The sequence below is a fragment of the Rousettus aegyptiacus genome, unplaced genomic scaffold, assembly GCF_014176215.1.
Source record: "Rousettus aegyptiacus isolate mRouAeg1 unplaced genomic scaffold, mRouAeg1.p scaffold_m13_p_1, whole genome shotgun sequence".
In the NCBI taxonomy this organism is placed as follows: Eukaryota; Metazoa; Chordata; class Mammalia; order Chiroptera; family Pteropodidae; genus Rousettus; species Rousettus aegyptiacus.
The window spans coordinates 95,407,530-95,429,208 of record NW_023416284.1 but is presented as its reverse complement, the minus strand read 5'-3'; the positions used below and the strand labels follow the sequence as shown (position 1 = coordinate 95,429,208).

Genomic DNA, 21,679 nt, shown 5'->3' with positions numbered 1-21,679 from the left:
AGTAAAGGGATGGAAAAAGGTATTTCATGCAAATGAAAATGAAAAAATACTGGGGTAGCAATACTTACACCATACAAAATAGACTTTAAAACAAAGGCTATAACAAAGAAGGACCCCGTAATCCCAATTTTGAATGCAGCAAATAATAGTTTAACGGTTATGTCCGGTGTCAGATGGGTACTAGATTTATCAGGGTGATCACTCTGTAAGTTATATAAATGTCTAATCACTATGTTATACACCTGAAACTAATATGATATTGTATGTTAACTATAATTGAAAAATAAAAAATATTAATAAAAAAAATTCTGTAACTAAAAAAATGTTAGATCAAGAATCACGGGCAACAAATCACAGTTCGTCTCCTTTAAGAAAAACCTAGAAATTGGGAGAACAGTAAATAAGTAGTAGCAAAAGCAGAAAGAAATGTTATTTTGTTCTTTAAATTTCAAGTGTTTGTGCAATACCTCTTTCCTCTATAGTTTTTCATTTGCATGTAATGTCCTTTACACTATAAATCACTATAGAGACAGACAGGTATGATGTAGTGCCAGAGAGCTGGGCTGCTCTGTGATCTTGGGCAAGATACTGAATCATCCTGGATCTCCATTTCCACCTCTGTAAAACAGATATGGTAACTGTACTCACCTTACAATTACGAAGATAAAGTAGGTTAATAAAGATAAAGTATTAGAAACAGTACTTTATGAGTACTCTGGTGTTAGTATTAAATGCTGTTGATAATTCCTTCGGTCACTACTTGAATTTTGTTTACACTGTTTTTTGAAAATATTCTAAGGGCTAAAGTTCCGTGGATTCTTCTTCCACAGATACACAAAATGGGTGAGGAAGAACTTATGTGTGTTCAGACAAACATCACTTGTATATTTGTTTTATTTGTCCTTCAGTCAAGTGTTTTATCTCTTTTGGACAAAAAATCTGAATTTTACACACTCCTGTGAACAGTTCTTACTTTGGTTGCAGTCTTTTCAAAACAGCATTAATGTACCCAGACTCTCCTCACCTTTCTTTTAATACAGTTATTTAATAGTGAGTAGAAAGCAGATATATAAGCAATACTTTTTCTCTTGATTATTAGGAAAAAGTAAAACCTCTCAATAAGCCCCAAAGAAGACAGCACTTCCCACTCTACACAATAACAATGAATCAATAACTACTGTACAGTTTACAAATTATGTAGTACTTAGATTGGGAATCCCAAACCCATTTTCCAGCAACTCTCACACCCTACTTCTCCATACCCTCTTTAGGGGAAGCTAAGAAGGAACAACAGATGAAATTCTAGTCCCTTGAGGATACTAAAAGATCAACATAAGTAATACCCTGCTGCCTCTTCCTGCATTTTTCTTCTAGGTAGGTCACAGCTGAAGAAATCTGCAAGGTGTCAATCGATCAGGCTGTCTAATCTCACCTGGGTTTTCATTGCTACTTGACAATAACTTTGACTTACAATGCATCTGCCCTGATAGCTTTGACAACTTTAACAAACTTTCCTTACTTTCCTCGTCCCTGTATCTACCACCCATAAACCAGGCACACGTCTTCTCACTCTAGCATAGTTTTCAACCTAGGTGAGGTAGCAGCAAAACCCACCTGCTGCTGCTTCACTTTCACCCCAAAATTCTTATGTACCTGTTTAGGAGAACAAGCCAGTATCTCAGGGAGAGGCATACATGTTTGAAAAGATGATCTCCTTGTGGATAGAGACCTAATCATATTTATTTATGTACCTAGCACTTAACCTAGTGTCTAACATATAGTAGCCTCTCAGCAAGGGCTCCTAAACGAACATACAAACCACCGAAATAGTTTATCTTAATAATCAATCTCATGATCACCAATTCCAAAAGTCTCTTGTCAGTTTACAGTCTTTGCAGCATTTTCACAACGTTGAGGGTATATGCTATAGTGGTTGAAAGCACAGGCTCTAACGCCAAATTAATGGGTTAGAACATGAACTACATTGTGAAGCGTGAACTTTATAATACTGGGTAGACATTACTGAACCTCTCTGAGCTTCAGCTTCCTCATCTGTAAAAACAGGGAGAACAAAAGTACCTACCTCATAAGGTTACTGTGAAAATGAAATGTTAGTACATGTAAAGAGCCTAAGCAGAGTGCTCAGGATATAGCAAACACTTCATAAATGTGAGCTAACATTTTCATCATTATTATTAAAGCCCATGACGTAAGTTTAAATTTGTTTCCTGGTTTTTGTGACCTTGCCCACTATCATGCTCCTCCTCTCTGACACTTTTAGTTGCCTCCTCTGTTTTAGTTTCACTCAAGATTTTATTCTCACTGTTTTCCTTTACTCTTACTCTTACCAATCTCATTTCGCCCCTAAGGCTTCACCTATCATCTCCATGTGGACGAAGCCAACCTTGGCTTCTCTCTCCAGAGCTCCAACTCAAACTCCCTTGTTGAGGACTTAAGTCATCATCACACCTCAGATTAGCAAATCTCATTTCCGCAGATTTATAAAACCCAAGGATTCCAATAATCCTTGGTTCCATACCTATTAGTTCATGACCATAGGCTAATTACTTGATCTCTTTGTGCTGTTTCTTTATCTATAGATGGGGATAATGAAAGTATTTACCTTACTGGGTTGTCATGAGGAATAAATGAGAAAATATGCAAAACATATAGTACAATGTGTTGTATATAAAACGCTCAATAAATGGTAGCTTTGTTATGTCAGACACAGATGCATTTTGGCTGCTCAAGTTGGTTTGCTGTGGCCTGACTCTAGTATGTGTGGGTCCAAGAATTCTTGAGAATTAGAAAATGAGAATACCTTCAGAGAGGTTTAACTCGAACATGAACACACAATTGTTTAAAGCAGTGATGTTACCAGAAGAGAGAATGAACCTGAAGATAGTAGAATTAGACATCTTTAATCAGATTGAAAGTATTTATATAGTAAAAGAAACAACATGGCAGTCTATAGTGGCTTAGACTGGCAATTTATGGAAACAGAGGAAATGTTGTATCCTAGGGGCTCCAGAATTCAGGGCAGGTCTAAGTCCAGGGGGAAAGAGCATGAAGACAGAATCTTGCACTAAACACAAGACCTTCCCTATATGTCCTTGGACTGTACCAGACAATCAGCCTGACTCAATTCAAAACTCTCTTCATCTAATTCCACTTGTTCTGAGTTACACTTTGCTATTTGCTCTATAAATCCTTGTTATAGGTTAGCTTCCCTATAAAGGCCTGCTTCCACAGAAAATGTTTTAGTCAAATGAATATATTTTTATTTCCAATCCCTGTTACAGTGATTTTTCATGATGAATTAATATAGTGACTTTCATGATCTGAGTTTCCTTATTACAGAGAGAGAGAAAGTGCTGATCTTGCCAACATGAATATTTCTATTCTCTGTGGCAGTTACATTTCACATTGTGAATTAACTGATTAAAAGAATCTGAAGCCAAGTGCCTGAAGTTGCATCCTGGTTCTGGTATCTACTAGTTCACAACCACAGGCAAGTTACTTGATCTCATTATGCCTGTTTCCTTATCTATATAATGGAGATAATGATAGTATTTACCTCACTGGATTGTCATGAGGAATAAATGAGAAAATATGCAAAACATATAGTACAATGTGTTGTGCATAAAGAGCTCAGAAAATGGTAGCTTTGTTCTCTCCATCTCAGTTGCATTTTGGTTCATTGTGGCCTGACCCTGGTATGTGTGGGTCTAATCAGGTACGGTTCCATGAGATGAGATCTGGACTACTTCCAATTTTTCCCTAAAGGCCACAGTGCTTTAAAAATTTTTTATTTAAAATCGTGTATAAATGAATGGTGTGTATTCTTCTGACACAATGGCCAGAGTTTTCATCAGGTCCTCAATAAGTACATGACCCTGAACAGATTTTTAAGAACAAAACAAAACTTATTGCCTTAACATTAGCACTACCATTTTCATCTTTTTTTTTTTTTTTCCTCTTCTTAAATGATATCTATACCTTCCCCTGGAACTCTAATGAAAAAGTTAACAGTATTTTAAAAAGTCTTTCTGTAATGTTATTCTAGTATAATCCTTCCCATTTTCAAAACTGCCAGGTTATCTCCTCAAGAGAACTGTAAGAATATTACTTCGTCTGCTCAAAAACACGGCAACTCTCTAACATCAAATTTCTTACCTGAGCATTCAGGCCTCTAAGCCCTTTCCAGCCTTGTCCTCCATAAGCAGCCCTAACGGAGTCACTTGCTATTGCAGAACTTCATGCAGCCCTCCCCTCCATCTCTCATCTTACTCTGTCTAGAATGTCTTTTCACCACCTTGTGCTTTCTTCAACACTGCTTTCTCAAGTAAAATAACACCCTTCTTTAACAGTCACTATCTTTAATAACAGATATATTTAATTCCTCCTGCTAAATAGTAAATTCTTTGGAGGATAGGGGCTACGGCCTTCTTTACTTTTATATTCTCAATTTACCTAGTACAGTGGTTTATGATAGGTTTAGATAAATATTCATTCTCTGGTAATCTTTTCAAAGGTAGCAGGCACAACAGTCTAACCTACTATATTCCAAGAAATTCTAGATAGTCATTAAATTCAAAGCACCAAATTTCAACCTGTTAACTAAAGGCAAAAACTGTTATGTCATAATATGCCAATAATTTTCAACAAACACTGTCACAGTTATAGTTATGCCTTAGAGGAGATGATTATTTATAACATTATAAAGATTAAGTGGACAATGTACTTTCATATTACATAGATGATAATGGTATTCTATCACTGAGGACTTGCAGAAGAGTAACAAAAAACATCTCCTCTTCCCTTCAAATACCTATGTTCTATGAAGTATACAGTAAGATTATCTCAGTTAATTGCCTAAAAACATTCAAGGTCCAGCTACTGACAGAGGTAATGTTTCAATCCAAGGTTACTAAATCAGGGGCAAGTTCCCTAGGCTAGTGGTTCTCAACACTTGCTGCACCTTAGAATCTCCTACAGTGTTAGAAAGAACAGACCCCTGGGTCTCCCTCCAGATCCACTAAATTAGACTCAGGGAATGCTGCTGAAGATTAAAGTTGTTTTAAAAATTCCCAGAAGATTCCAATTTGCAGCCAGAGCTGAGAACCACTGCCCTAGACTAGCTCAAAATCTTGTGTACTTTGACAGTTAACATAAAAGGCTGTCTTTTAAGATCACCTTAAGCTCTATGGAATGGCTGACACTTACTCTCTGACTTGCTAACTCGGGCCTATATGTCAACACTTAATCTTGAATTAAAAGAGCTTTTATCTTTTTTCTGGGATGAGGCATTACCAAGAAGTTCATGATAGGATTCTTGGGCTGCCTTCTCTACCACTTCACAGGATGTGGGCACTTACACTCTTCTTTACTTGGTGAAGTTACATTCAGTTCTGTCGGAAGCGGCTGCTGGCTGGGACTAAGAGTTGGCGTGGTTATCGAGGTATTGGTGTTGTCACTGGTGGTCTCTTCGGAATACAAGTCTGATTGGCTGTTACTTGTAGTTGGAGTGGAATCATCGTCTGGTTGTTTCTTTTGAAAATCTGAAGAGAAAGAATGAGAAAAAGAGTTTAATGAAGAGGTTCACAATCTTCTTGGGTATTAGAAAACAATGAAAGTTAGTATAAAAATTAAATGTAATAGCAGCAATAAAAAAGGCTAATTTGAGTGATTAAAAAGTAGAAGTAAAATACTGGTCAAAAACATAAAATTGTTGGAGGATAACTAGAGTGAAAGCTTTCCAAGGTCTTTGTATTATTCAGAGGAATGGTAGAATGTTGATTTTAAAATATGATTTTGCAAAGCAAACTGCATACTAAAATTTTAGGGGTAATCAATAAAAGAGAAAAAAAGGAATGTAGAAAACCTGTTCAAACAAAACAGAGGATAGGTATGAAGGGAACAAAAAAACTGCAGAGAACAAAGCAGGGTAAATAGAAAATACATAATGGTAGACGGTAGAAATAAGTACAGACACATACCAGTGATGGAAATAAATGTAAAAGACTAAGCTTAGTAGTTAAATGACAGAAAATTCAGATTGAATAAACAAATCTTGTTCTTTGCAGTTTATGAGACACTAAAAACAAATATGAAGATACAGGAAATTTTCAAGTAAAAATATACCAGCAAATACACATGATTAAAAAGCCAGTAATAAGTATACTACTGTCAGAAAATGCAGGCTTTAAGGCAAAAGCATATTAGAGGTAACATAGGATCACTATATAATAGCAAAAAAAAATTTTTTAACCAGGAAGATAAAACAATTCTGAACTTGAAAGTACCTAATAACAAAGCTTTAAAATCTAGAAAGCAAACATGATTGTAATTAGTGGAAACTGGCAAATTTACTATCATAATGGGAAGATTTTAATATAGCTGTCTCACACAAAATAAGCAGTAAAACTGGTTAAGATTAGTAAACATATACCAACTCATGTACCCCAAATTAGATAATAAATTATTTCAAACACATGAGGAACATTTATAAAAACTAACTGAAACCTGGCTAACCCTTTATGACACATTAGGCTTTATTATAAGGCAAAGTCTCAATAGATGCCAAAGAGTTCGTAAGATACAGACATATAAGCTGACCACAGAACAATTAAGTTAAAAATTCATTAACAAAAAAAAAAAGCTACCTATTTGGAAATTTTATTTTTTTTATTTTAATTTAAATTTAATTTTTTTTTTTTTTAGGTGAGGCAACCCTTGGTTGTCCTCACAGATTGCAAGGACCTTGTCAGCTTATAATTCCTTATTTTTTATATTTTACACCTACAGCACCTGGTCTTCCTAGGTGGTCCCCTAACCAAATACTAACCAGGCCTGACCCTGGTTAGCTTCTGAGATCGGACAGGACTGGGCTTGTTTAGGGCGGCATGGCTATAGATTCAAAGAAATTTTAAAAAGTACACTTTTAACTCATGGGTCAAATCAGAAAACAGAAAATTAGAAAATATTTATAATTAAACAATAATAAAATTACTACTTATCGATATCTGGTAAATATAAAGATACATATACATTACCTACACCAATCATTTCGTTTCTAGGTATATGCCTGAGAGAAACTCAACACACATGTACAAGGATCTTAAAGATATATTATTTGTGATAGTAAAAAGTTAGATACAACCTAGAGGTCCATATATTATATATATTCCAATAATGGAATAATATATACATAATGAGAACAAGTAACAATTGCCACATATATTAACATGAATCTCAAAATCATAACGCTGACAAAAAAAAAGCATGTCACTAAATAACATAGTAAGATAGTACTTATATAAACTTTAAAAACAGGTAAAACTCAATATATTGTTTAGGAATATGTATGTTTAAATCATTAAAAAATATTAACCCAATTCAGCACAGAGGTTACCTCTTAAGTTGAGGGAGAGGGATGTGAAGATGAAAAATATGCAGAAATATTAAAAATTACAGGTAATGTCCACTGACAGAATAGATTAAAATAGTATATTCTAGCACATAATGGAATACTCTGTGGCAGTTAAACTAAATGAATAAAGCTACAAATGTAACAGGAAAATCTCAAAAACAATGCAGGGAGAAAAGCAAGCTATAAGATATATGTAGTATAGCAATATTTATGTGAAAAATTTAATATGTAAAAATACCACATATTGTTTATGCATACATATTTACAATATAAAAACATACATGGAAATGATACACCAATTCAGGATAGTTATTGGGGGTATGGGGGACGGGGAACAAAGGTCTTCAAATCTATCTGTAATTTTTTATTTCTTAAAACTGGTGGTGAGTTATATTGTCTGTTTCGCTTAAAAAACCTAATGCTAATCTATTAAGTACAGATTATATTTTACTACATCAATTCGAAGAAAAGATTTTGATAATTCCACATTGTCTTATCTTTTGAACCACAAAGAAGCTTCTGCTATTATGCTCTATAACCTCATCAGAACCACTATTTTTGACATATTCTGAGCATAAGAACATTCATTTACTATGGTCAGGCACTAAAAAATGCTTTACGTTATGTAACTCATTTACTTTAATCCTATGGATAACTCTAATATGGGAGGTATAATTAACACTACTTTGTTGAAGAAGAAATTTGAGGCTCAGAAAGTTTTGGTAATTTGTTTCAAGTTAATGGCTAGTAAGTAGCAAGATCGGAATTTTAATACAGGTCCTGACACCAAAACCCATGGTCTTCAATCACAACCACAGGATGCAGGAATGTTGAACACTAGACTGGTCCAAGGAAAAGGCTTCTATGTCAAGCCCCCACCCATCTGTAGCATCAAAGGTGAGTGCAACATAAGAATCACTACCCTGCTATGCAGATTAGTGATCTAAAGCCTCTACTGCTTCTTTTCTGTGTATTTATTTCTTAGCCACTTTCTTATTCTTCAGTGTTTTGACATTTTTAAATAGCTTATTATCTCAATGTTGTTTGTACAACACCTTCAGAGAAAAAGGTACCTTATAAATGGAATAAAAATACTGCAATAATGATGTTTCTTTTTTACGTTATGCCATCTCATTAGCTCTCCTATGCCAATAATCATTGTGTCCTTTCTGTAACTATCCCTCTACCTTTAACTGGAAATGTTATAAGCCCCTAAAAGAACTGAAACCGAATCATCATTGTACCATCAAGCACAATTCCCAGTGCCCCAGACAGACACACATGTACACTCATTCTCAGGCACAATGACCCATAGAGGTTAAATCATGATTTTGTTTAAAGACGTTACCAGGTACCACTCACACAATCTTCAGTCCATGCTTCCATATTCCTTAATGCTCAAGTACTTTTCTTTAAGTTTTCTTTTGTACATATGAAGTTGACACACTTAACCCCATCCTCCCACTAGGCCTTTTCTGCATCTGCACACAGTGATGGTATGGAAAAACATCAGGCTAAAAGTATTCATTACAAATCACATTGGCTCACACAAGAGACCTAGTAGCTCTAAAAATTCTCTACTTCAATTCAATAAAGAACCCAAGAATCACAGAATTTTACAATCGGAATTAATTTTAAAGATCCAATTCAATCTTCTCATCTTATAGAAAAAGAAAGCAAGAGCCAAGGAAGTAAATTAATGCTAACTCACCAGAAATTTAGAGTCAATCCTAAGAGTTTTCTCTTAGGCCAAAGTTAGCAGCTTGTGTAATAGAGAGAGCTTTAGAACTGAATTTGGATTCAAATTCTCACATTGTTATTTACTGGGCATATGGCTAAAAGCAAATTATTTAATCTTTTGGGGTCCTGTCTATAAAATGAATGGAGGGAGTTATTTCTATCTCTCATAATAATGTGATTTAGATAATTTATTTACATAAAGTATCAAACACATGGATACTCAACAAATGCAGTCATTAAAAATAAAAGGTATTTCCCTAATTTAAAGAGCACAGAATTAGCTCTGATGTTTGCATCATACTTTTTACTTTTTACTCTTGTTCCTTTCTTTCTGAATCATTACACATCCAACTTCTGACTCTGACCTGCCCCCCCCCAATCCCATAAGTCTAAGGACAAAAGGAAGTAGATCTGAATTACATGTAAAAAAGTAAACAACAAAACAGGCAGAGAGACTAAGTTCACTCTACTATGAAAAGCAGATGAGAAGTGCAGACAGTGTCACTTCATTTGCCCCAGATACAGTAAGGACTTGTTCACTTGTTTTACACCTTTTTTTTTTTTTTTAATAAATGAGAAAATTAGACATCTCCAAGCTCTCTATGAGGAAAAAAAAGATATAATTATCTATTTTTGTAAATTGATAAGTTAATGGCATATCCAAAGGTATAAACTTGATTTTGAATAGAGCTGTGAGTCTGAGAGAGGTTTATGTGATTAAAGCTTTTCCAAATTAAAGTTATTTGTAAAACCTGAGTAAAAACCTTTGAACTTTAATAGGATTATTGTTCAGAAGTGAACAGAAGCCAAGATCTTGGTAGATTTATCTTATTATCAACTAAAGGGAAAAATAATTTCCCAACGAAGGTGTCTTGGGACGGAGGTATCCAGAAATGAGATGTTTCCACAAAATAGAGAAACTGACCTGACAGCTAGTAAAGTCTCTGGGGCTGGTTGCCCACCTACCCCACTGGACATATTTCTCTCCACTGTTTTCAGAATGACTTTTCTCATAGGTCAGTCTTCTTACTACAAGTCTGGGAACACAGAAAAAGCACCTCATCCTGCTCTTCTGGACAAGCCCATTCGCCTGGGCAGTCTCACTGCAACTATACTTTATTTAGTCATTACTCAAAACTCACCTTTGATATGTATATGCCTCAATTTGTTTTTCTTTCATATACTACACAGATTCTGGCAAGATGCTTAGCTCATTTAAATTCCTACCCCACTTCCAGGTAATGAAAATGACTTTTTTAATAGTTTGTTCAAGGTAGAGAATACACAAAAGTAACTTGGAAAGGATTTCACTAAGCCTTTGTTCTTTGAAATAAGTCTTTTGTCTTTTTTAAAATCCTCTTCGGTAACCTAGTTTTTGCTCTTTGCAATATATCATGAATATGTTTATTTTGTCACACACAAATCAATGTGATCACTGATGGGTAAGTAGTATATCCACTTACATATAACAGCAATCAAAACAATTCACTATTGTTATACATTTACAGTTATCAAATTTTCACTACTATAAGCAAGATTTCATCAAACACCCTTAGGTTATATTGCTAGAAGTAGATCAAGTGGGTAAGAGAGGATGCACATTTTTAAAACATTTGGTGTATATCGTCAAATTTTCTTGGCATAAAACACCCTGTGACTTCCCACAGCACACGACTTCCCATGGTGTATAAGAATCATTTATTCACTTGTCAGTCTCCCACGTTATACAGGCCCAAGACAAAAATAGTGCTCAATAAATGTTAACAAAGTGGCAAAATGATTTTCTGTACAAAACTTATCATTGGATTACATTTAAAATTGTTTGTCAATTGTTATTTTAAACCTTTTCACAAACTATTTTGTGTCTAAGGGCACTCTTAGCATCATCTGGGTTTGCATTTATAAAAGATGAAGCACTCAGTACCTGTAAATTTCTACTTTTATAATCAATAAGTAAGACAAGAAATTCAACTGCATTTGTTCTCACTCATTAAATCTATCTGGCCACTAATAATGCTTCTGTATCATTATTATAGGCATTAAAGCTGGGTGTAAAGAAAATCAAGTTGGACGTGAAAGAGAATCTAAGAGTTAAGTACCTACCATACAGGCAAGGCACTCAGAGCCGTAAGTTCATTTTCTCATTTAATCCTCAAAATAAACTTGGCAGTAGATGTCCTCTCACATTTTAGCAGAGGAAAGTGGGGCATGGCAAGGTTGGGCAACCTGTCTCCTTCTAACAAGTGCTGGAGCTAAGGTTTGAGACCAAGGTTTACATGACTCTAATGTCTACACTTTTCCCACTGTAGCATGCATCCCTGAAGCAACCACCGCCTAGCATGCCAGAAGGAAATACCATGCAGTGGAAAAGGGTTACTTTTCTTCTTCCCACATTCCCAATCCTAGTCTCCAAACCCCACCTAACTCTATATCACAGATTACAACTCCATGTTCCCACTCAAAGCTTTAATTTGGTGTTTGACAACATAAAATGCTTCATGTTTTAAGTATCCAATTATAGAAGAAATTGAATGTTGCAAATAAAAATTCAATTCTGTAATCTCAAGTTTGGTTCATGCAAGGTACTGTATAAAGGCTTCCTTTGTCAGAATAGTGTTCTTTCTCCTCTTCTTTATCCCTTCTCTTAATTTATGTACATAATAGGCTACAGCCTCCATTCATAAGGACATTTCTAGGTTTTTGAAGATGCACTTTTCTACCCCACCCAATCACAAATTTCAGATCTTATTTTAAAAAACTACATAGCCATGAGCAGTAGCCAGTCAATTCATAAAATTCTAGCAGCTAGATGTTAACCTTTGGTTAACAGCTTCAGCAAAGACAAACTGGTTTAAATAAGAATTTGCAAGAACCAAAGGACCGTTATACTATTAAAACCTTACCTTGGATTCTAGACTATGGAGAAAACTGTGATTTACTTAATGTGGCTGGGTTCATTTAAGCTTCCTTTCATAAAAACAAAACCTTTACCCTACCCAAATCTCACGTCTCATGATGATTCCTTCTATTTAAACATCAGACTGTCTTCTCTGATCTCAGAAATATTCAGACTGGTACTGATTGATACTTTCAGACAAGTTTAAAGTACACATGTTACACACACACATTTCCTACTGATGATAAATGACTCCTGTCTTACGTTCCCTACCTATGCCCATAAATATGTCCACTTTGAGGTACTTTAATTCAGAAACTAAAATAGACCTTGTCTTCTGCCCTTGTCCCCATCTCAGGGATCGGCACCAACATTTTCCTAAGGCTGAAGTCAGAAGTCTGGGAATCACCTCAGACTCCATATTCTCCCTCCCTTAATTCTACATCTCAGAAATCACCAAGTCTACTCATTTACAATTTCCTAAACATTTCTTGAATCCATTCATTTCGCCATTACACTCTAGTCTAAGTCAACGTCATTTGTCAGATTCCTTCAATAGCAACTGAAACAATTTATTTGCATCCTATCCTCTTTTGGCCCACTCTAATCCATTCTCCACGAAGCAATGAGAGTGACGTAGAATACAAATTCTAATAGTCATTTTCCTCTCAAGTTCTGTTTGCTTAGATTCAGACCACAAAGTTGCAAATTTTTGTTTAGCCTGGCTCCCAAAAGCCTGTCTCCCACTGCCTTTAAAAATCAGATCTACGGCCTAGAAGTTAGAAGCCTCTCCAAGAACTGGCTTCTGGCTCATCTCTTCTATCTCTTCTATCTCATCTTAAGCTACTGCTTCTCCTCCCCCTCTCCTTGCTTTGGCCATTCTGAGGTCCTCCTGGTTTTCAAACACTCCAGGCTCTTTTACAACCTGGATATGTGATCAAGGCATGTGGGAAACTATTTTTCTTTATCCTGATATTCATTCATCTTGGTAATTTCTACTCATCTTTGACCTTAACATAAGCACTATGTCCTCAGGGAGGCCCTTAAGATTATTCATAGAAGGCACTTAAATATTTGTTGGATGAATTAATGTCTTATTCACTATATATCCTAGCCCCTAGCAAAATGCCTACCACATAATACACAACATAGATTTTTTGAATTTAAATTATTTGATAATGGTGAATATCTTACATTTTAAAATATTAGTTTTCTCAGACATTAATGAACTTCAAATTGCTATAAAACTTATTCATAAAAAGCAAGACTGCTTCTACGTACAGAAATATTAAGTGCTCTGTCAATAAGCAGATAAATTTGATTTTTACAAACTATCCCCGCACAAAATTTTCTTCCTTACTACTCATGACAGGTAACTGGTTCTGATAGGACTCAAAAGTCTAAGACCTTTCAGGTGCCGTTTGCTTAGATTCAGAACACAAAAGTTGCAAATTTTTGTTTAATTGGCTCCCCAAAACTTGTCTTCGAATGCTTCTTATAAAATAGCCAACAAGAGAATGACTATATGAAGCCAACAAAGTTTACAAATAATACTCTTATCAGTAATTATGCTTATTTTATGATCTGGTTTATCACTGAAATTATGCAGCCCTTAGATTCTTTGTACCTGTAGAATCCACTGCTCAAAAGTGTGAACTAGCAAAAAAGTTATTTGGAGGAAGGCTTGTTTCTTATACAGCATTTATTGTGCAGACTATACAGTTTTTCCAGTAACACTGTCTCATATTCATTTACAGGACATAAATTAACATGTTAACTTTACCGCAAATATCTAAAAATCCATTAGTACTATAATAACATGCACAAGAGACACATTTATCTCATTTCAGTCTAACCACAAAATGTGCTAATTTTTTAAGAAATTGAAAACATAAGAAGTTTTTTGAATATTGTGACATTAAATCTAGTTTCAACAAAATGAGCATTTGGTGATTCGTGTGTATAAACATACATCCGACACATATTACCAATAAGGTTTGGCATATTGTGGAAATATTAGGCAAAATTGATAAAAACAGGTAAATTAGAACCTAAAAACCTCTGACCTATCTGTTTACAGCTCATCCTTGGTACCATTTAACACCTCCCCCCCCATCAAGCCAGTAGTCCTTACTGTTATTCATGAATCATACCAATGGCACAGGTAGATATGGCAGCCACATAACCACTAGAGAGGCTGGAGACTGGAAAAATTTTTTTGGTTCAGACCTAAGGTTTCAAATACTCTCAATGAACACAGAACAGAGAATTAGAAAAGCTTTTGGGAATAAATTAGGAAAATATCAGGTTACTCCCTTTTTGTATATCCTTGATTGTTTCTATAATTTTACCAACAGTCTTCATGCTACCAGTCCTTCATTTTATGGTGCATAAGTCACAGGACCAAAGACAAAACAAAAATACCTCCCACTGGCACCTCCTATTTGGGAACTGGGAGGGGCACAGTGTTCCTGCTGCTGCTCATTAACACTCTTGGCAACTTGGTCCTCTGCTTCTCTCCACCTATGAGGTAACTCTATTCCTACCACCTGATACTTCACTTCCACTAGTTCTCAGCCTCATCATCTCATATCATGGTCACGTACCTCCCAATCTTCAATCCTCCTGCATTTAACTCCTGTTGCCAAGCTGACCATTTCACTTGTTTCAGGAAATTCAACTGGGGTGGTGATGGTAACTTTTGAGACCCACTTTCCCTTAAGATAAAACTTGCACAAGAACCAATGAACTTAAGATAGCAAAATAATACATAATGTTTGATCTTGTGAAAGTCATGGTCTCCTGAACATTCTTCTGATATTCTTTAATTGGCATAATATGAAAATGTTAGTAAACCCATTCATTACCTCATCCTTTAAAAAAAAAAAAACTGCTCTTAGTTTAAGCCAATGTGTGGTCTGTTACTCTTTGGGACAGAGTCTGACAGTCTTAAAATGATATACCATGTTACGTTGTCTGATAATATTTATTTGTGCTGAACGTTTTGCAAGTTTCTGTTCATAAGTGGCATGTAAACTTTTGTTCACATTTTATTTGTTGAAAGATGTTGTATGGCTGAGCCTGTAATGAGGACAGGGAAGTATAATCCTCCCATTAGAAGGGGCAGCAAATATGTGAGAACAATTCAATCAGGGGTTCATAACTTGTGTGCATTGAAAATTTTGCATACAGGTATATCTTATTGTACTTAGCTTTATTGTTCTTCACAATTATTGCATCTTTCATAAATTAAAGGTTTGTGGCAACCCTGCATCAAGCCAAGTGTACTGGTGCCATTTTTCCAACAGCATCTGCTCACTTAATATCTGTCACGTTTTGGTACAATATTTGGTTCAGTAACTTTTGCAAATATTTCACACCTTTTCATTATTATCATATTTGTCATGGTGATTTGTGATCAGTGATATGTGATGTTACTACTGTTTGGGGGGCACCACCAACGGCATCCATATGATGGTGAACCTCATCGATAACTGTTCTGTGTATGCTGACTGCTTCACTGACTGGCCATCTCCCCATCTCTCTTCCCCTCCTCAGGCTTCCCTTATTCTCTCAGAAACAACAATACTGAAATTAGACAATAACTCTACAATGGCCTCTAAGTGTTGAAGTGAAAGAATCTAATGTCTCTTGCTTTAAATCAAAGGCAAGAAATGATTAAGTGAAGGTGTGTCAAAAGCTGAGAAAGGCTGAAAGCTAGGCCTCTAACACCAAAGACTTAGACAAGTTGTAAATACAAAGGAAAAGTTCTTGAAAAAAAAAAACGAAAAGTGCTACCCCAGTGAATGATAAGAAAGCAAAGCAGCCTTCTTGCTAATACAGAGAAATTTTTAGTGGTCTGGATAGAAGATCAGACCAGCCACAACATTCCCTTTAAGCCAAAACCTAGTCTAGAACAAGGCCCTAACTCTTCAATTATATTAAAGCCAAGAGAAGTGAAGAATCTGTAGAGGAAAGTTTGAAGCTAGCAGAGGTTAGTTCATGAGATCTAAGACACTCTCCATAACATAAAAATACAAGGTGAAGCAGCAAGTGCTGACGTAGAAGCTGCAGCAAGTTATCCAGAAGATCTAGCTAAGATAATTAATGAAAATGGCTATACTAAATAATAGATTTTCAATGTAGATGAAATAGCCTTATACTGGAAAAAGATGCCATCTAGGACTTTCATAGCTAGAAAGAAGTCAATGCCTGGATACAAAGCTTCAAAAAACAGGCTGACACTCTTGTTGGGGACTAATGCAGCTGATAACTTTAAATTGAAGCCAATGCTCATTTATCATTCTGAAAATCCTAGAGCCCTTAAGAATTATGTTAAATCTATTCTGCCTGTGCTCTAGAAGTAATAATGGATGAGAGCACATCTATTCACAACATGGCTTGATGAATATTTTAAGCTCAATGTTGAGGCCTACTACTTAGAAGAAAAGATTCTTTTCAAAATATTACTGCTCACTGACAATGTATCAGGTCAGCTCTGATGGAGATGTACAATAAGATTAACATTGTTTTCATGCCTGCTAATGCAAAAGCATTCTGCAGCCCATGGATCAAGAGGTAATTGTGACTTTCAAGCCTTACTATTAAATAAATACATTTTGTAAAGCTATAGCTGCCATAGACAGTGATTCCTTTCATGGATCTGGACTAAATAAATAAATAAATAAAAACCTTCTGGAAAGGAGTCACTATTTTAGATGCCGTTAAGAACATTCATGATTCATGGGAAGAAGTCAAAATATCAATATTAACAGGAGCAAGAAGTTGACTCCAATCCTCATGGATGACATTCATGGACTCCAGACTTAAGCAAAAGTAGTAATTGCAGATCTGGTAGAAACAGCGGAGAACTAGAAATGGAGCCTAAAGATGTGATTGAAGTGTTGCAATCTCATAAAACTTTAATGGATAAGGAGTTGCTTCTTATGGATGAACAAAGCAAGTGGTTTTCTGAGATGGAATCTACTTCTGGTGACAATGCTAGAAGATCATTGAAATGACAACAAAGGATTTAGAATATTACATACACTTAGTTGATAAAATGGCAGAGGGACTGATTCCAATTTTAAAGTTCTACTGTGGGTAAAATGCTAGCAAACAGCATTGCATGCTACAGAGAAACTGTTCATAAAAGTAAGAGTCAAGTGATGTGGCAAACTTCACCGTTATCTTATTTAAGAAACTGCCACAGAGAGTTTGGAGAAACATGGCAGAGTGAGAAACAACCTCAGATCCCTCCGCTTGAAACAACAATAAGCTGGACATCTAAAACTCAACAAAATCACCTAAACTGCATACTAGCATATCTGAACGTGTAATCTGTGCATAAGATCTACCAAAGGTCAAAACCCAGAATGTCAGCAGTGGATCAGGAGAAACGAAGAAGCTGCCTCTCAAAGCCACTGGAGCTTTCTGTAGGATAAGAGGGAGAGCATAAGTTATGGTGACTTCCCTGAACAGCCCTGCCTGGGAGAGTTGTGAGTTCCATGCAGCCAGTGGCAGGGCCTAGTCATCGGAGCAGAAGCAGAGAAACCAGAGGAATCTGAGCAAATGCTACCAAAACTGTTGCTAACAATGACAGGGACTGAAACTGAGGGTAGCGAGCGTGATGAACTATCTATAAGAAAATAAAAAGGCATTATTAAGTCTTTATATAAAGCAAGGATCCAAGAGGCTTAGCGCCACCTACAGGAAACCAAAAGAAAAGTGCATTCTTTGCAGATGGCTGAAGAGAGATTTTAATAAATCTTCTTTCTGGAAAAAAAAGAATACATTTCCATTAATGCCTAGGTGGGGAAACAGTCCATTAAACATCATGAACAAAGAAGGTGACAAGACATCTCAGAAAGAAAGAGAAAAATCTCTAGAAAATAAGCTTACACACATAGAAATTTGCAACTTAAATGACAAAGAATTCAGGATGGTACTTGTAAAAAAACTCAATGGAGTCAACAGAACACCCAATTACCTCGACCCAAAAAAGGTTTCTCCCAGACACAATGTATTAAAATTATCAAAAATCGCTGACAAAGAAAGAATTCTCAGAGCAGCTAGGGAGAAGAAAACGGTGACTTATAAAGGAAAACCTATTAGATCATTGTCAGTCTTCTCATAGCAAACCTTACATGCCAGAAAGGAATGGAATCAAATATGTAAACTATTAAGTGAAAGGAACTACCAGCCTAGAATAAATAATGTATCTAGCTAAGCTCTCCTTTATATATGAAGGAGAAATAAAGACCTTTCCAGACATGCAAAAATTGAAGGAATTCTCCACTATGAGACCTGGACTCCAGGAAATAATGAAAAGGGTCAGGTCAGCTCACCTAAAACAAAATGAAAACACACGCGCGCACACACACACACAACACAATTAAGAGTTAAGTAAACTATCCAGCAGGGAAACAGAAGCAGAGAAGTACAACCTTTACTAAGAACAGGGCATTATAAGCTTGAATAATAAGAAGAGAATTACTATAGCAAGATAGTAATGACATTCAGCATACACAGGGACAGACTGAGATAAGAGTGACTGAAAAGAAGAGGATTCAAATATCCAAATTCTCAAAGAGAAATGAAGATAAGGAACACACAGGAGAAAATGGACTACTATATATGTACAACTATCCTTTACATATTTTTAATAGTAACCACACACAGAAGACTCTGAACTGAAGTATACAACATAAAACAAGAAAATCCAGAGGGGAAATCCACAAAATCCAACCAAAATAATAATAATAAAAAAACACATGGACAAGGAAGCAATGAAAACACCAAGCTACCAGAAAACAAAAGATAAAATGGCTTTAAGAAGACCTCATATTTCGATAACTACCCTAAATGTAAAAGAACTGAATTCACCAATAAAAAGGCATGGAGTTGCAAAATGTATCAAAAAACAAATGCTGCCTCCAGGAGACACATCTCAGTTCGAAAGACAAATACAGTCTCAAAGTGAAACTGTAGAAAACAATAGTTCAAGCAAATGGCATTCAGAGAAAAGTGGGAGTAGCGGTACTAATATCTGATGAAATAGACTTCAAAATAAAAAAGGTAAACAAAGATACCAAGAGACACTTCATAATGATAAAGGGAAGCATGCACCAAGAAGACATAACACTTATTAATATCTATGCTCCCAATCAAGGAGACCTGAAATATGTAAAGCAATTACTAACAGAACTAAAGGGAGAAACAGACCAAAACACTATTGTAGTAGGGGACCTACTGTCAGATATGGACAGATAATCCAAACACAAAATCAGTAAGGAAATAACATCCTTAAATGATACATTAGACCAACTGGATATAATTGACATTTACAGAACCTTTCATCTCAAAACGGCTGCTTATACATTCTTTTCTAATGCACATGGAACATTTTCAAGAATCAATCACATACTTGAATACAGAGATAGCCTCAACAAATATAATGTTGAAATCATACCAATCATTTCAACTGATCATAATGCTTTGAAACTAGAGATCAACTGCAAAAAGAAGCAGGAAGAACCACAAATACATGGAGAACACAAACAACATGCTACTGAAGAATAACTGGGTGAGAGAAGAAATAAAAAGAGATCAAGAGATACATAGAAACGAATGATAATGATAGTACAACATATCAAAACTTTTGGGACATGGCAAAAGAAGTCATAAGAGGAAAGTTCACATCATTACAGCCCTACCTCTAAAAACAAGAACGAGCCCAAATTACTTAACACTTCATCTTTAAAAACTAGAAAAGTTAGAACGAATGAAGCCTAAAGTCAGCAATAGGAAAGAAATCATCAAAATTAGAGCAGAAATAAGTGCAATTGAAATGGAAAAAAAAAAAAAACAGAAAAAGAAATACAACAGAGCTGGTTCTTTGAGAAGGTTAATAAAATTGATAAACCCCTGGCTACACTTGCTAAAGAAAAAAGAGAAAGGACACAAACAAAATCAAGGATGAAAGAGAAATTACGACTGACATCGCAGAAATACAAAAGGATCATACAAGAATACTATGAAAAAGTATATAACACCAAATTTAATAACCTAGAAGAAATGGACCAGTACTTAGAAAAATACAGTCTTCCCAGACTGAATCAAGAAGAATTGGAAAATCTAAATAGACCAATCAGCAGTATGGAAATTGAAACAGTCATCAAAAACCTACCAAAAAGTAAAAGTCCAGGACCAGATGACTTCACTAGTGAACTCTACCAAACAGCCAAAGAAGATTTAATACCTATTCTTCTCAAACTTTTCCAAAAAATCGAAGAGGAGGCAATACTTCCCAACTCATTGTATGAGATCAATATTACCCTGATTACCAAAACCTGGTAATGATAACACACAAAAAAGAAAACTACAGAACAATACCTCTCATGAATACGGATGCAAAAATCCTAAATAAGAAACTAGCAAACTGAATACAGCACCATGTTAAAAAGATTATACACCACGATCAAGTGGGCTTCATCCCAAAGGCTCAGGGATGGTTCAACATATGCAAATCGATTAATGTGATGCACACACCACATAAACAAATTAAAATATAAGAATCATATGATCATATCAATAGATGCAGGAAAAGCCTTCGACAAGATATAGCATCCATTTATGATCAAAACACTTAACAAAATTGGTATAGAAGGAAAGTGTCTTAACATAATAAAGGCCATCTATGACAAACCCTCAGCCAACATTATACTTAATGGTGAAAAACTAAAAACCTTTCCTCTATGATCAGGAACAAGGCATCCAAATAGGAAACGAAGAAGTCAAACTGTCACTATTTGCGCATGACATGATTCTCTACATAGAAAACCCTAAAGACTCCATAAGAACATTACTAGAAACAATAAGTAAACACAGTAAAGTTTCTGGATACAAAGTCAATGTTCAAAAATCCATAGTGTTCTTATACTCTAATAATGAAGTGTCAGAAAAAAATAATTCCTTTTGCAATTGCAACAAAAAGAATAAGATACCTAGGAATAAATCTAAAGAAACATGTGAAGGAGTTATATAACGAAAACTACAAGACCCTATTAAAAGAAATTTAAAAAGATACAAAGAAATGGAAAGATATTCCGTGTTCCGGGATTGGAAGAATCAAAATAGTTAAAATGACCATGTTACCTAAAGCATTACTCAGATTTAATGCAATTCACATCAAAATCCCATTGGCGTCTTTTAAAGAAATGATCATCATATTTGTATGGAAGCACGAAAGACCCTGAATTGCCAAAGTCATCCTGAGAAGTAAGAACAAGGCTGGAGACATCACTCTACCCAACTTCAAATTATGCTACAAAGCAACAATGTTCCAAACAGCATGGTTTTGGCAGCAAGAGACACACGAACCAGTGGAATAGAAGCCAGAGTCCAGAAGTAAACCCATTATTTATATGCACAAATAATTTTTGACAAAAAAAAAAAAAAGGCAAAAACATATGGAGGAGAAAGAAAAGCCTCTTCAATAAATGGTGCTGGCAGAACTGGAAGGCCACCTGCAAAAGAATCAAACTAGACTGTTGTCTATCAACACACATGAAAATTAACTCAAAATGGATTAACAACCTGAATATAAGACT

At 35.4% G+C, this 21,679-nt stretch overlaps 1 protein-coding gene across 2 annotated transcripts in view; it reads right to left on the bottom strand.

Annotated features, from left to right (window-relative positions):
• The window catches only part of ZFAND3 (zinc finger AN1-type containing 3), a 316,314-nt gene that overhangs the window by 81,154 nt on the left and 213,481 nt on the right, over window positions 1–21,679 (bottom strand). For both annotated transcript variants that reach the window (XM_016152684.2, XM_016152686.2), the window contains exon 3: window positions 5,379–5,561. In XM_016152684.2, the coding sequence (XP_016008170.1) occupies window positions 5,379–5,561 (183 nt within the window). The remainder of the gene's footprint in view (window positions 1–5,378; window positions 5,562–21,679) is intronic.